This window comes from Rattus norvegicus, chromosome 20 (genome assembly GCF_021556685.1).
Source record: "Rattus norvegicus strain SHRSP/BbbUtx chromosome 20, alternate assembly SHRSP_T2T, whole genome shotgun sequence".
NCBI lineage: Eukaryota > Metazoa > Chordata > Mammalia > Rodentia > Muridae > Rattus > Rattus norvegicus.
The window spans coordinates 10087176-10104206 of NC_141553.1; the positions used below are offsets into that span (position 1 = coordinate 10087176).

Here is a 17031-nt window from a genome sequence, read left to right on the forward strand (position 1 = left end):
TTAGGGTTTTACTGCTGTGAGCAGATACCATGACCAAAGCGAGTCTTATAAGAACGACATTTAATTGGGGCTGGCTTACAGGTTCAGAGGTTCAGTCCATTTATCATGAAGGTGGGAGCATGGCAGCATCCAGGCAGGCACGGTGCAGAAGGAGCTGAGAGTTCTACGTCTTCATCTGAAGGCTGCTAGGAGAAGACTGGCTTCCAGGCAGCTAGGATGAGGGTCTTAAAGTCCACACCCACAGTGACACACCTACTCCAGCAGGGCCACGCCCACCCCAACAGGGCCACACCCACCCCAACAGGGCCACACCCACCCCAACAGGGCCACACCTTCTAATAGTGCCACTCCCTGGGCCAAGCATATACAAATCATCACACCAGGCTTGCTTGCTCTCATGCTGAGCATGAATGGACCTAGACCATCAGGGTCATCACAAACTATGGGAAGAGAAGCCCAGTGTGACAGAGGGGTGGCCAAGGCCTAAGGAAAAGGAGGCATAGCCACAGCCCACCTGCCCTAACCATCGGCCAGCCATGCTCCCAGCTCTCCCACTTCACACCATCAACCACCATCTCTCCCAGCTTTCCTTTATCCAGCATGAGGCACACACAGAGGTGCCAGGTCCCACACCACTCTCCAGCTGTCTGGAGCCCATCATGTCACCTGAGGCATCTCCCCAGGTCCTGCTAACCCTTATCTAAAAGCAGGCAGCATCTCAGGCTCACCGTGATAAGCCAGATAAAGTGATTGGCTCGGGTCTTGGCGGCAGCCATCACACACTCCGCCTGTGACTGACAGGACCTAGGCAGCCATCCACAAGGACAGCGACTCAGATCATCATCATCCTTACGCCATCCTTGAAGCTGTCACACAGTCACCACATCCTAGCCCCGGGCCCCGTGTGACAAGGTGGTGTGCTCTAAGCCATGGCAAATGACTGCTCTTCCTACCCATACTCACCCCACCATCTCACCAGGGCACAGTAGCGGGACCCTCAAGACTTTGAAGAGACTTATAGGTTGCAAAGGGCTCCCTGGGCCTGCTCTGACCTTGAGGTGTTTTGTCAACAGTGGGCATCACCCTCATTGTGAGCCATAGCTCAGCGCTCGACTCCTGCACGAGGCCACTCCTTGGGCTCCCACCCAGAGAATGTGGGGATTTTGCCCAACTGGTAAGAAAGGTATGTGTCCCTCTTTTTATGCCCCTTTAACTTCCTTTTCTTTTTTTTCTTTTTTTTTTTTTTTTTTTTTTTTCGGAGCTGGTGACTGAACCCAGGGCCTTGCGCTTGCTAGGCAAGCGCTCTACCACTGAGCTAAATCCCCAATCCCTGCCCCTTTAACTTCCAAGTAAAGCAAGCGTTTTAAAGAATGACGTGCCCATCAAACCGAGGGCTGGCAGGACTACGTGAATGTGCCCACCTGCTCCCATGGAGAGCATACCTGCAGGAGCTGTGGGGTAAGCCTGTCACCCTAACACCCGAGTGGCAGTCTCCCCGGTTCTTTGCAGTCAGCGATGTCAGGAAGTTTCAAGGTTTGTTCAGTGCTAGCCCATAGCTCATCCTCTGCAGCTCTAAGAGCACAACAAAGGTCCTATGAGGAGTCAGGAGACATTGTTTGAGTAAGAAGAGAAGGCTAGACCTTGCGTGGTCCTGCCTTCCTCTGTGGGGATGGGAGGGGGTGCTAGGAGGGGTGGGTACTGACAGATAGAAGGAACCTCCACCCACTCACCTCCTGAGTCTCCTCTGAAGGGAGAAATGGGAACTCACCATAGCTATTTATAGCAATGACCAGGTGCTGGGCCAGCCTTGTGAAAGGCTCCAGCAGCAAGCTAGGGGCAAGCATGCATGCTTTGGTAGCACTTTGGGTGACCGACTGAATAGGTCCCCAAGCAGAACAGAGAGGGAGGTGGCCAGGCCATGAATTATTCATCTTAGACCAGCCCTATAACTGATAACTGTTCAACTGTTTCTCCTCTGGTGACCTGCTCAGGGCTAGGCTCACATATTCATATTCTCTCTCTCTCTCTCTCTCTCTCTCTCTCTCTCTCTCTCTCTCTCTCTCTCTCCCCCTTCCCCCCTTCTCTCCCCCTCTCTTTCTCCCTCTCCCTCTCACTCTTACTGTTACACACACACACACACACACACACACACACACACCAATTTAATTAACCAGTGATCCAGTGCCCTGGCTCTACTGGTATGGGAAATTATAGCTCAGAGTCAGGCACAGTGGATCATGCCTGCTGTAATCGAGACCACTCAGCGGGCTGAGGCCAGATGACCACGTGAGCTTATGAGTTATGGGTTCCCTAAGCAACACAGGGAACCCCAGTTCAAATAGAAGGAGGAAGGAGGGAAGAAGGGAGGAAGAGGGAAGAGGAAGATGAGAACAAGGACAAGAGAAAAAACGACTCCTATACATTCTAGACTCCGGGACTGCCTTATGCTGACCACTGAGTCTACCCCAACAGCAGCCCACATTAAACAGCCTGCTGTTCGGAAGTTTACCCAAGGGCTCTGCTGATGGATGCCTGAAAGGACTGGTCCTTCCCATCAGGGCCAGCATCCAGGGCCCTGAGAATTCAGTGCTTTCACTTGACCAGCTCATTATACCTCCTGGCAGTCCCTGTCTGCCAATAGAATGACTTTTCCCTGAGTCGACACTAACGTCTGCCCAGAATTCCTCCCTGCATCTTGGGATGTTTGCAAACAAACATCTTGTCTGACCAAAGAATTCCTAGTCGTTAAAAAGATGAGGTACTGCTGGGAAGAAAGGTGTGTGGACAGAAAAGCCTCAACACAAGGATCCATGGAGCTGGCCCATTTTACAGATGAAGGCACTGAGGCCCAACTTTGCGCTTTGTTCTAAAACCTGAATCCTGAACCTTTCTGTGCAGCTGAGGCATGAATAAGATAATTTGTAGCTGGTTGGCAGGGTCTCTCACCCCCCCCATAGGTATGTGGGTCTGGTAATTCTGTGAGAAAGGAGGACTCCTGGCTCCCAAAATGCTCAACCGTCCCACTCTAAGTTGTAACCAATCTCATCCTAGGTAACAATGTAACCCATTGCTAGGAGGGCTGATTATCCCCAGACAAATTAAATGGTCGGTGCTAGCATTTGTTTCCTGGCTCTGTGACAGGCTGGGACTGCCTGGGACTGTTGGGTCTCCTCCATGACCCAGAAGCGCATTTTCGGTGGGTTTAAGAAGGGCTCCGAAGTTGATTGACGTGTAATAGAACATTCTAAACATTCTAAACCCTCTTCCAGATTCCGTCTCTGGGGATGTGCTTCTGCGAAGAAAACAAAGAGGACGGAAAGTGGGACCTGGTGAATCCGCCGGTAAAGACGCTGACACACGGGGCCAACTCGGTCTTTAACTGGAGAAACTGGATCTCAAGCAACTAAGTCAGCCAAGCTTTGCAGGAAGAGGTGACTGCCCCATGCCAAGGCATGAGGGGCTCTGATTATGATCACAAAGGCATCCTAGCCCCTCGGCTGGTGTGATTGGGAGAAAGAACAAAACACACTTGATACTCAGGGGGAATAGCTACGGCTCATCCGTGCCAGCTGTGGATCTACTGTCCTGCTAGCCACTGCAGAGGCCAGAGTAGAGGTTTAGATTAAGAAACCACATTGTAACATGTGGGCTGCATAGGAGAGAACAGAGGAACTGCCTCACTTCCAGGAACTAACGACTCTCCACACTTGAAGAGGCCACCTGTCTATTATGTATGTTCTTAGGAGGCCTCCTTCTTGCTATAGCAATCACTCTATATCCAGGGCCACAGCAGCTGAATAAGGAACAGTGGTCAATAAAAGAAATGGCCAGCCTACCAGATCAAAACCAGGACAGCAGCCGGTACTAGCACTTGGCTAGGGGTTCTGTGCTGTTGCCCGGACACAGAGCTGGAGGCAGAGTGATGCTCAAAAGTGGTGCAAAATTCCTACTGCGCATAGACTAAGTGTTTGGTGGCGTTCCTCTGCAGATTCTAGAGGACTCTTCCCCAGTCATTTCCAGAATCCAGAGGCCTCTCTCCTTCCTGGCATCATATTTATTATATTATATTCCTGGCGTCTTTTATATTATGATTCTATTCAAGTCAATCAGTTTGGGGAAGTCCTAAGGCACGGTCACATGGCACCTGCCTTGAGCCTCCTGCCTCGGTCTCACAAAGACGCTATAACGAATTGTGCTCGGTAATCTAGAATCTTTTCCCATCTTAAGATCCTTGACAAACCGAGCCGGCAAAATCCCTTAGCCACAGGGGTCACCTGTTCATGGTCCCAGAAGTTAGGAGGTGTCTTTGAAGGTCACCCTCCACCCTACCTCAGCCTCTGTTCTTCCAAACACATCACGGCTCTTGATAAGGGTCTAGACATAAAGATCTGAGTCTCCTACACACACACTTCCTGTGGGTCATTGTCTGGCTTCTTCTTTTTGATCTCAACAAGCAGGGAGGGATGGGGGCTTTGTGAGTCTTCTTGATACTCTTTTTTTCTTTCCTCTCCCTGGGGTGACCCTTAATGTTTCCGAGCTCGTCTGACCCCTGCTGGCGACATCTGGAAGGACACCTTCCTCTGGACACTGCCCTAGCCCATCTCCCAACCCACAGTCTTTGACCTTTTCACTTGAGTTTTTTATAATTGGATTTTGATTGACACGTGTCCTAGGCAGAGCTGTGTTCTTTCCTCTCAAGTTCAGTTCTGCAGGGATCGGAGGTGCAAACAAAGACAAATGACCCTATGGGTGGACAGGTCAAAAGCTCAAGGCACTCTCCCACATACACACCCGCCCCCACCCCAGTTCCCCCGGGGGAAGTCTGGGAAGCAACTTGGGGGTTGGGTCACCTGAAAAACTATTGAGAGTCACTGCTGTGGGCTGAATCAGTTCATCAGTCACACAGAAGTCTTGATCCCAGCGCTTCAGTTTGAAACAGTATTTGGAGATAGAATCGTTAAAAAAGAAAAAGTGTGTGTGAGACAGAGAAACAGAGACAGACAGACAGACAGACAGACAGAATATATGTAAGCACTCTATGTGTGCGCAGGCTACAGGAAATATGTGGATGTCAGACATTACCCAACTTTACAGAGTGTCTTAGCTACATTTCTATTGCTGTGACAAAACAGGATGACCAGAGCAATTTAGAAAGCATTTCATTGGGCATCCAATTTCCAGAGGGTTAGAGTCCAAGGGAGTGGGTGTGGCCTTGTTGGAGGAAGTGTGTCACTGTGAAGGTGGGCAATGAGACCCTCCTCTTAATCTTATGGGAGCCAGTCAGTCTTCTAGCTGCTTTTGGAACAAGAGGTGGATTTCTCAGCTCCTCCAGCACCATATCTGCCTGGACACTGCCATGCTTCCTGCCTTGATGATAACGGACTGAACCTCTGAACCTTTAAGCCAGCCCCAGTTAAATGGTGCCCTTTATAAGAGTTGCCTTGGTCATGGTGTCTCTTCACAGCAATGAAACCCTAGCTAACACACTTAGGTTCTGGATATTGAGGTCAGGTGGCCCGTCTTGAGCACCAAGCATCTTTACCTTCTGAGCTATCTTGCTGGCCTGGAGTCAGGATCTTGGAAAAGGTACCTGAATTAAATGAGATCATCAGGATAGGTCCAATCCAATCTGACTGTCCTTATAAGAAAAGGAAGTCAAGACACATTGTGGTGGTTTGAATAAAAATAGCCCTCTTAGACTCATATAATTGAATGCTTGATCATCTGGGAACAGCACTACTTGAGAGGGATTAGGAGGTGTGGCCTTGTTGGAGTAGGTGTGATCTTGGGGTATGGGCTTTAGAGTTTCAGAAGCTGAAGCCAAGCCCAGTGGCTTTCTCTCTTTCTGCTGCCTTCATCCAGATGTAGAACTCTCCAGCACCATGCCTGCCTGGCCACCATGCTTCCCTCCATGAGGAAAATGGACTAAACTCTGAAACTGTAAGCAAGTCCCAATCAAATGCACTCTTTTTATTTTAAACGGTTGCCATGATCATGGTGTCCCTTCACGGCAATAGAATAGTGACTAAGACACACATACAGAGAGGCAAGCCTGTGGCAAGTCAAGGAGAGAGGTCCCAGGAGGAAGCAGGCTGTGTGACACCTCCATGGCAGATTGCCTCTTTATTAAGCATGTAGTCCATGTACATTGTATGGCAGTCACGAAGAACTCTACAGTGCATGCAAGAGCACCAAGACTCTCCCACCCAGGAGCCGGACACTGGGCAGGCTATGCAGCACCATATGAAGTACTGACCACTGGACCTGTCTACACAGCGTGCATGTTGAATTAGGCATCATAAATAATGTGGAAATGATCCGCACTGCATGGAGGATACATGCCAGTTGTGTGCCATGATGACTCCCTTCTTTGTAAAGGTTTCGTGCATCCCAAGACCTTGGTTTCTACAAGGATCTGGGAGCCCATCCATGGGGAATACCAGGGAGTGGTTACAGAGGGTACAGAGCAGACACTGGAGCCAGGGAAACATGTAGGGCTCCTGACTGGAGCGAAGGTTATTCTGAGAACAGGAAGTGGTTGTATCTGACTGCATGATCTTCGACCATCACTAAGAATAGACGTGTCAACGTCAGAAAACTCCGATTCAAGCTCAGAGGCACAGAGCCTGGCCTCTCCTACACCTGTTAGTCCTCTGAGCTCCATCCACTTCCTTGTGTATGAGATGGGTGAACATCAGAAGCTTCTCTGTGGGTTGTTGAGTGGGGATCAGCCAGACAGGGATGACGCTGTCTTCTCCAGCTGCAGTAACAGTTCCGTTACTGTTCGCGTGGCAGCTGGATTAGCCAGACGTTTCCAGAGTGCCTCTCGGCCCTGTGGACAGGTGCGTCAAGTCTGGCATGACTAACCAAATGCCAGTGTGCAATATCAATTCCCTGGTGAGAGAAGATGCTATAACCGCCTGGGACTTGAGAAAATTGACTAAAATAGTGTTTTTTCTTCTATATCCTGGAATGCAAGAAAAATCGTATTAACAAAAACGTAAAATAGCAAATTCGTTGGAGTCAGAAATTCAGGGTACTTTTTTGAAAAAAGAAAAAAAAATAAGAGACACCCAGAAATGGCTCCTGAAAAGACACAGACTCCAAGAATGGCTTTCAAGGACCCTGGTTTCCTGACAGAATACGATGGTATATAGAAGTGAAAATGCCAGGGGTTGGGGATTTAGCTCAGTGGTAGAGCGCTTGCCTAGGAAGCGCAAGGCCCTGGGTTCAGTCCCCAGCTCCGAAAAAAAAAAAAAAAAAAAAAAAAAGAACCAAAAGAAGTGAAAATGCCCTGAAGAAACCCACTATTTTGGAGACTGAAAGTTACAAAAAAAAAGAAAAAGTTAAAGTGAGATCGGGTCCCACATTTGTGGCGTGGGTCTGTCTTTCTACCACAAGTGACTGGAACATGGGCGAATTGCTGCAACAGACAACAGTAAAAGCAAGATGGCCGCTTCTGAAGGGAAGGGGAGTCCTGTGCTTCCTGCAGCTTCCTCCTGGAGCGTGAGCAGATGGAACCACCACTTGGGTAAAGGGGGACCCACGAGCTGTCCCCTGGGTTCACCACTATGGTAAGGCATATGGTAGCTCACCCAACGAGCAATGCATTCAGTGAGGTAGCAGGCTGTACCTCGGCTCCATCTACCCACAGGCCCAGGCCACCCAGTGATGTGATGATAAAAAGAATGTCTGACTTTAAAAGAGCGGTGACCATGATGATGTATACACAATGCACAGAACCCCTAAGGCTGGGAAGAATGGTCCAGAAAGGACAAACTGGAAAGGGTGTCACTTGCTGTTTTTTTTGAGTGCTGAAGTGCAGAGCTTACTGGAGAATGGCTTGCCACTCCAGGGAAATGGGCACAGCCTCCAGGGTGGAGCTGGACCCAGTCTACAGGAAGCAGGTGGGCTGAGTCTGGCCAAGCAAAATTCAGGTGTGGGACATTTCTGCAAGGCGTGAAACCTGGGGGTGTGGCATCCCTCCCCAAATGGCCACAGCCAGGTGGTTATCAATCAGGCCAGGTAGAGTCCCACCACAGGGCTCAACATGAGCAGGAAGAACCGAATGTGGCAGCAACCAGACCCAGGGAGAGACACCCCGCCTCCTGAAACACACGTCTCCACTACTACGGTAGCTTAGCAATATGTCACAGAAGAGAAAGGCTGAGGCGTCACTACTGAGACAATGAGAATGGCAGGTGAGGAGATAGATGAACGCCAAGAAACTGATGATTGGGACAAGCTATTATCTTAAGGACAAAATCATCCGGAAGCAAAGTGTTCTTTAAACCTGTCAAGTGCCCGCGGTGCGTGAATGCAAGGGTGTCCACACACACATCAACCTAAGACTCAAATGTTAAGCTGGTCTTCAAATAACTACAGTCTAGAAAACAATTGACAACAACCAAGCCTCCAACAGGGTTCAAAGTGATACAATGTAGCACCAAGTATCAAAGCAGCAACACCAGGCAGGCACTTTAGCTCTAGGGCAAAGAAAACCAATGCGGACTTCTGTCTGCTCCTCCCTGTACTCCACAGGCACACCTCACGCTATTACAGGTTCATTCCACCATAAAGCAAATGCTGTAATAAAGTGAACCACACGGAATCTCTGGTCTCCGGTTGAGCATAAAAGTTAAGCCACACTGCTCTCTGCTAAGTGTGTGGCAGGCAGATGTTTTAAAATCCAATGTATAGACCTTCATTTAAAATATTGCTGGGGGGCTGGAGAGATGGCTCAGTGGTTAAGAGCACCGACTGCTCTTCCTGAGGTCCTGAGTTCAAATCCCAGCAACCACATGGTGACTCACAACCATCTGTAATGAGATCTGATGCCCTCTTCTGGTGTGTCTGAAGGCAGCTACAGTGTACTCATACAATAAAATAAAATCTTAAAAAAAAAATAAATTTATAAAATATTGCTGAAAAGGAAAACGGTAACCACCATCTTAACTATTGGGAAAATGGTGTGGGTAGATTTTAATGAATCTGACTGTTGTGAGATTGCCACAGACTGAGAGGGAAAAAAAAAAAAGCCATAAAGAAAAACCCACATCGATGTGCTGGGAGCAAGGATAAAGCAAAGAAAACAAGGTGTGTTCCTCGCTGCAGTTACCTTTCTGTTGCTGTGAGAAAACACTCTAACCCTTGGTGTTTTGGATTCTGAAATATTTGTCCAAATCCCGTTCTGTTCTCGTTTCTCCGCCCTTGTTCAGATACTTCGCATTTTTGGAGCCTCACAGTCCACACCAATGTCCCCCCACTCTTCTGTGATCTAGTAATGTAAGCCCTTACCCTGCCACTCATGCTGGAAGGTTTGAATCGGCACCCCTACAGGCTGTGTGTTTGAACGCTTGGCCACAGCTCATGGTCTGGTAGCTCCGCCTCCAGGAGGGGAAATGGTATTGGACTTCCGGGTCACAGCCCATCCCTGAGGGAAGTCAGGGCTAGACCTGGAGGCAGAAACCTGGAAGAACGCTGCTTGCTGGCTCACTCTTACTCAGCTTTCTGATACAGCCCAGGAGCAGCTGCCTGTGATGGTACCAGCGACAGTGGGCTGGACCCCCGTACATCAGTTAGTAATCAAGACAGTCTCCTCCCAAGACACGCCCACAGGCCAACCTGATTGTTGGGGGGTTGATTTGTGCTTTCAATTCGCAAGTCTGCTGCAGGTCCCTGCCAACAGTTGGTTTTTGTGAGGGTCAATGAAGAGCCAGAGGCCAATGGCTGAGCAGGGGGACAGAGGTGGGACTTTTAGGATTCCTGGGCAAGAAACGCTGAGGAGAGAAGCGGCAGAACCGTCAACAAGGGGAAGCAGAGAGTTCAAACTTAAGAGCCCGCCACATATAAGAATCCGGTCTGGGTTGGGGATTTAGCTCAGTGGTAGAGCGCTTGCCTAGCAAGCACAAGGCCCTGGGTTCGGTCCCCAGCTCTGGAAAAAAAAAAAAAAAAAGAATCCGGTCTAAGTGGCCCCAGAGGCCACTCCCCAGATTGGGTCTTGGGTAGCAGAGATGAAGTATAGATTTAGCAAGTATAACTCAGGAATATTAGAGGGGAAAGTGGGTTAGCCACGTGGAGTTAGGGGGAAGCCCAGCTGTTGCGTTGTTAAGGCATGATAAAAATTAAGCTGGCCCGTCTTTCATTTGTGAAGCCAGAGCTCTTGGACAGGTGCAGAGCCTGTTGGGGAGCATAGAGCAGCCTATAAGTATTTACTGCAACACCCGATGATGTCAATTACTCAACTAAGACACCTTTTTCAGGTGATCCTGGGCTGTGTCAAGTTGACAGTTAATGCTAAGCAGGGCATCCCTCAAGGTCTTCAAGAAATGGGCAACAGACAATGGTAGATGCTAAACCCTGTAACCACCGGTAGCAAAATCTGCAATTATTTTTCATGGGTTTTAATATCTCTCAGTAGTCACTAGAAACAGAAAGAAAAAATCAATAAATACGTAAAAGACCCGACAGCACTACCAATCAACTCGCTTTAATCAATACTTACAGAGCACCTCACCACCCAGTGGTATATGATTTATTTTCTTTTCCAATACAGCATGGCCTATTCGTCAAAAGGACAACATTCTAGGCTATAAAGCAAATTGTAGTAAATGTGAAAGTATTTGAATCGTGAAGTATACATTTTCTGTCCATAAATGAGCTAGATTAGAAAAGATGACAGAGGGCTCAGCAGTTAAGAGCACTGACTGCTCTTCCAGAGGTCCTGAGTTCAATTCCCAGCAACCACATGGTGGCTCACAACCATCTGTGATGGGATCTGGTGCCCTCTTCTGGTGTGTCTGAAGACGACTATAGTGTACTCATATAAATTAAAATAATAATAATAAATCGTTTTTTAAAAGATGACAGAAAACTGTAAAAGAAAATCCACATATTTGTAAATTAATAATGCAGCTGGATCAGAGGCAATGCCAAAAGGACAAAATAGGACAGGTGGGATGGATCTGCCATGAGAGGTGTGTGACAAAAAGCCTAAAATCCTGAGTTTCTCAGAACCCACCTGGTGGACGGAGAGAACCAATTCCCACAAGTTGTCCTCTGACCTCCGTGTATGCACACACACATTTTCACACACACACCATATTTTTTTTTAATCTGAGGAAAAAATTTCAGTTTTGTTCAAGAATAGGAATACAACCTATCAGAATCTGTGGGATGTCATTACAGCAAGATTAGGGGAAATTAATACCACATTACAAGTCATTACTAGGAGAGAAACCTAAAATGCACGGCCTTAGCGTCCTAACTATGAATAACAAGCAAAATATAGTGACTCTGCAAGGGTCCAAAAATCCATGAAGGAAGACCCCAGCCCCAGTATGCAAAGACAAAGAGCGTTTATTCTGCAGAAACAACCACTATGTAAAAGTTGCCATTCTGCAGAAACATCTACAAATGGCAACCCTCCCACCCCAGAGACATTCAAGCTCCTTTTTTAAAAGAGATTTATTTATTTTACGTATATGAGTACACTGTAGCTGTCTTCAGACACACCAGAAGAGGGCATCAGATACCATTACAGATGATTGTGAGCCACCATGTGGTTGCTGGGGATTGACCTCAGGACCTCTGGCCTCCAGCCCCATCAAGTTCCTTTTATAATGGGACTGCTTAATTACTTCTGAAATAATGGCAGAGGTCTACAACTTAGGGCACATTCCAAGGGGTTACTGAAACCATTAACCGGAGGTCATAAAGGAGGTGTACACCACAGGACCTCAGGTGCAAAAACAGGAGATAAGATGCTGAGTTTGTCGGAACAAAACTTCTAGGGTGGTTTACTTCCCGTGACCCTCGGAGCCAGAAACAAATGGTGAAAGTTAGCCAAACTAGGTTTTGTTTTGTTTTTTACCTTGTGAAGCTTGCTCCCTACCCTTGAGTGCTACCAGTACAGAGAACAAAGGGCAAAGATAAACCCCCCTCCCCTTTTCTCCCAACAAAGACCTCCACTTAAAGAAGCAATTCCCCGCTGAGGTTTTACCTAGCCTCCCGCTGTGTCCCTTTGAGATGCTAACTGAAGGCTGAAGAAGCCAGCCTTAAAGCAACCAGATCAGAATACCCTTCACCCAGGGTAGATGGCAAATGCTCTAAATGGTCCTTGGCTTAGTTTCTGAATGAGATATCAAAAAATGAACTCCTTAACTCAATATGAGCAAAAGAAAGGAATTCTCCAAGACCAAGCAGAAAAAGAGCAGGCGGTTGTGACACATGCCTTTAATCCCAGCACTCGGGAGGCAGAGGCAGGCAGATCTTCAAAACCACCCTGGTCTACAGAATAAGTTCCAGGACAGCCAGGACTAGACAGAGACACCCTATCTAGAAAAAACAAAATGAGCAACGACAAAAAGAAAGCAGAGAAGAAGATTAAAACAACACATGGTGCTTTAAAAAGATCAATTAAACTTAGAGACCCCGCCCAGACTAATCAGAGCAAAAGAGAGACAAGCCCCAAATCATCAGAAATCGGGAGGGGCGTCGCCCCGGAGATGGAAGGTCTGAAATATCACACCCAGCAGAAACCTTTACACCAACAAAGCAGCTACTGGAATGAGACAGGCAGTCCCCTGAGGACACAGCTAACCACGATCACAGAGGAAAATAACTGGAGGTCAGGTGTGCACCTCATGTCCGCCAATCAAGGCTTAAGAGGCAGAGGCATGAGGGGTTGGGGATTTAGCTCAGTGGTAGAGCACTTGCCTAGCAAGCGCAAGGCCCTGGGTTCGGTCCCCAGCTCTGAGAAAAAAAAAAAAGAGAGACAGAGGCATGAAGGTAGCCAGTTTGGTCTACACAGTTCCAAGTGAGGGCTGCAGAAGTAGTCCCTAACACCAAAAAGAAAAGAAAGAAGGGAAATGGAGAAGAGAAGGGAGGGGAGAAGAGAGAAGGGGAGGAGAGGAGAGAAGGGAGGGAAGGAGAAGAAAAGGGAGGGGAGGGAAGAAGGAAAGAGAGGAAAGGAGGGGAGAAGAGGGAAGGAGAAGGAAGGAAAGAGGGAAGGGAAGAGAAGGAGAGGGGAAGAGAAGGGAGGTGTTAGCATTCTGTCTAAGCTCCACCCCCACAGTTACCTGGCAACAGCCAGGTGTTCCTGAAGCTATAAAGGGGCTGCTTGCCCCCTCCTCGATCTCTTGCTACCTCTTGTTCTCTCTTGCTCTTACCCTCTTCCCCCTTTGTCCCTTCTTTCCCCATCCCCCTCCCCACTTCTCTCCACATGCTCGCAGCCTGTCTCTACTTCTCTCTTTCTCTGTCCTACTACCCTAACTCCCTTCCCCATGTCCTGAATAAACTTGATTCTATTGGCTGGTCCCTCAGGGGGAAGGGATGTCTCAGCATGGGCCTGCTGAGGCACCCCTTTCCCCAGACCTCCATCGAACCTATCCCCCTTCTCCTTATCCTTTTATAAACACAACAGGAAGGGAGAGGGAAAGAGAGGAGGGGAGGGAAGGGAGAATCTGAAGAAACCAACTTGGTGATAGATCACTCTCCCAGCATGCTCAAGGCCTCGGATTCCACCATCTGCATTGGGAAAAGCCCAATGAAACACCTTACATCAATTAGCAGAAAGCACCCCGCAAAGAATGACAGGCCTGGGTGATTTCATCGATCAATCTTGCCAAGCTAATTCCTCCTAGAAGGTGGCTGTTCTTTATCTGCCTGCGGTGTCAGTGTCCGTGGGTTCAGCCGTCATCCTCTGGGGCCCAAAGACATGATACAGTAGAAGACGTTGAAAAAGGGTGGTGTGTCGGATCCACCTGAATGAATACTGAGATTGTTCTGTTTTACGGAAGCTGCTGTGAAATGCATTGCACCTAATTTTTTAAAGTCGACCTTGTCATAGCTGTGTCAGAGACAGCCTGGTATAAGTAGGTTTGATACTGTACTGGCTGGTTTTGTGTGTCAACTTAACACAAGCTGGAGTTATCACGGAGAAAGGAGCCTCCCTTGAGGAAATGCCTCCATGAGCCCCAGCTGTAAGGCATTTTCTCAACTAGTGGTCAAGGGAGGAGGGCCCAGTCCATTGTGGGTGGTGCCATCCCTAGGCTGGTGGTCTTGGGTTCTATAAGAGAGCAAGCTGAGCAAGCCAGGGGAAGCAAGCCAGTAAGCAACATCCCTCCACGGCCTCTGCATCAGCTCCTGCTTCCTACCCTGTGTGAGTTCCAGTCCTGACTTCCTTTGGTGATGAACAGCCATGTGGTAGTGTGAGCTAAATAAACCCTTTCCTCCCCAACTTGCTTCTTGGTCATGATGTTTGTGCAGGAATAGAAACCCTGACTAAGACAGGTACCTAAGGGGTACCAGGGGTCTTGAGGAGCGCCATTGAGAGTAAAACGGGGAGAGGGCTACAGCAGTGCTTTTGTGAAACTGGTACTGGAGGGGAAGAGCCAATAGTAACTGCCCCCAAGCTCCCCTCAGGTCCAGCAGAGGGGCAGCTTCCCAGCATGCTCCATGCCTCCTCCCACTTGGAGAAGGCTCCTGACAAGAGACAATGGTGGAGCCCCTTGTGTGCGTCTGTGGCTGTTACAGGATTTGAACGACTGGCTTGCTACTTCAGAGCTATTTGGAGAAACAGTTGGGATGGGTGTCGTTAGCAGGAGCCGTGTTCTGCCATGACACCAGAAGTCCAGGGCCGTCGTTCCATGAGATCCAGGGAGCCATGTCCGCTTCTCCATTCCTTGTCAGAAACTCCGGGGCCACCACCCGACTCTATTCTCCCACCCCTCTACCACGTGCCCCTTTACCTGAGTTTTTTCTGTTATTGACTCGGCTGACTGAGTTACATCTTCTGCCCTCCACCCCAACTCCAAACACAGCGTCCTGGTGACAGCCCCTCTCACACTGTGCTGATATAATAAGCAAGGACAACAAGACGATCCCCGAGTGTAACTGGGAGTCACGCGGTCTCGGCTGCTGTTCCTAATGTGGTGTCGGAATTGCTGCGACCCAGTTACAACAGGCTTTACGACAGCGGCACAACCTGCAGCTTGCAAGGTCCGTAACTTTCTCGTAATTATGAAAAACACCTGCCTTGCGTTTTCAAAGGGTCGTAAAATCCAGCAATCTGTGTACTCTGTTCTTATATACTCTCAAAAACCCAGATTGCAGGAAATCCCTGGCCAATAAATCTTTGATTCCGCAGATGCTTCATGGATCACCGTGAGGAGTTGGATGGCGTCACGCAATATCAATAAATGCCCACATCTCCCTGTGCGTGGTGTTCTGAGTGAAAGGAAAATTATACAGATTTAAGGTTTAAAAATATGAAATTAAAAGAGTAAGTTTCAAAATTCACAGACTCAGGCCTAAACATTGTGAAAAGCAAGTCCAGGCAGCCCCGCCCTGCCGCTAGGACTAACAGACCATAAAGATAAAGAAAAGGAATGCAGGAACCAACCCGAGTTATCAGGACTGACCCAAACCCTCTGGCAGAAAGGCACCTCCCCCAGCTTACTCAGAGTCACACCTTAACCAGATGTCCTTCAAACCCTGATACGCCCCTAGCTTCTAAAATCCTGTACGCTCCAGTCAATAAGTCAATACGTACTCTCCTGCTGTGCTGTAATCTCACTGCTATGTTTAAATGAGCCAATCACTTATAGCTGCGCCAGAAATTAGCCAATTGTGTGTAACCGCGCCAAACCCTCTAGCCTTCCCTATATAAACCCCTGACTTTTGAGCTTCGGGGTCGACACCTCTGTCTCCTGCGCAGGATATGTGTCAACCCGGAGATCCCCATAATAGATCTCCATAATAAACCTCGCCTTTGCTTATTACATCCAAAATGGTCTCTCTGTGTCTGGGGTCCGTGATTTCCCACGACTTTAGAAAGGGTCTCTCTTCGGGGATCTTTCATGAGCACCTCACCTGCATCGCCTCACATGGCCTTCGTGGCAACCTCTGAGGGTCATAAGGAAGAAATTAGATAAAACACAGAGGTCCCCAGCCGGCTTCCCACACAGTGGGGACCTGAATCTGCTATCTGGACCTTCTGAGCTTTTAGACTAGATCACGACATACTATGGAAAGTGGCCTTCCACCCGGCAGCCCCTGGGAACCTGAACAAAATACACTCAGGCCTCCCCAGACTTGCTGACACTCAGGTCTCCAACCTTCTGTGTTTCCTCTGAAGGTAACTTTCCCAGTGTGCAGAGAACCTCAGAGAGAGCCAAGTGTCACATGTCATTCCGAGGTGCTGCTCTTGGTGAGTGAGTGTCAACGGGAGAGGGGGTGGGGGTGGAAGCCCAGTCGTTATAGCTGCAAGATTGTGCAGAGTTAAGAGGCTGGGAGGGAATAGAGAGAGGTTCTAAGGGCTGAGGAAAGAGAAGGGAGGGGCAGGCTATTCTGACAGGGTGTCTTCACCTGGGACTTAAAAAAAAATTTATTTAATGTATATGCTGGGATTTGAACTCAGGACCTCCGGAAGGGCAGTCAGTGCTCTTAACCACTGAGCCACCTCCCCAGCCCACCCATCTGCTCAGGTGACTTAAATGCTAACAATGGGCTGAGCTAGGACAAGTCAGTCCGAGAAGAAAAACGTAAATGCTTGAAATTTCTGTTTCAACTTCTCTAGGAAAGGAGAGCAGGGGAAATGAAAGGGTCCTTTGCAGCAGACAGGCCACGCCCTAGCACCCTGGGGTGGGGGCGGGGGCGGGGTGGGGTGTATAGGGAACAGTGGGAAGAATGCTCAGGGCAGTACCTGAAACCCTGGGAGCCTGCGCTGCCCGGAGATGGGTAGAATCAGGGCTCAGCCCTAACCCTCTGGGCAGCTCAAGAAAAGAGGAGGTGAAGCTGTGTGGGGTAAGGTTTAAGGACTTCTGCTTTAGCCCCCAGGAACAATGTTGGGACAGGGAACAGATGCGGGAGGGAAAGGAGACACCAGGTGTGAGTCCTTTGAACGCTTGACCGTGAGTTAGCAGGAACCTGCAGTTATCAAAGAACCTGAAGGGGGAGCCCACTACCTACTCAATGCCTGTAATTAGCCTTGCTTAGCCTGTGGCAGGGATCCTATGGGAGCCAACAGTG

At 48.7% G+C, this 17031-nt stretch overlaps 1 protein-coding gene across 10 annotated transcripts in view; it reads left to right on the forward strand.

The window, feature by feature from the left end:
- The window catches only part of Ubash3a (ubiquitin associated and SH3 domain containing, A), a 66389-nt gene that overhangs the window by 47704 nt on the left and 1654 nt on the right, over positions 1-17031 (forward strand). For 5 of the 10 annotated variants that reach the window (XR_015644736.1, XM_087597426.1, XM_087597427.1 and 2 more), the window contains 2 exon segments: positions 1074-1183; positions 3270-4402. Coding sequence is in view for 6 of the 10 variants with exons in the window: in XM_087597426.1 (XP_087453552.1) it covers positions 1074-1183; positions 3270-3407 (248 nt within the window). In the remaining 4 variants the exon portion in view is untranslated. 10 annotated transcript variants of the gene reach the window in all.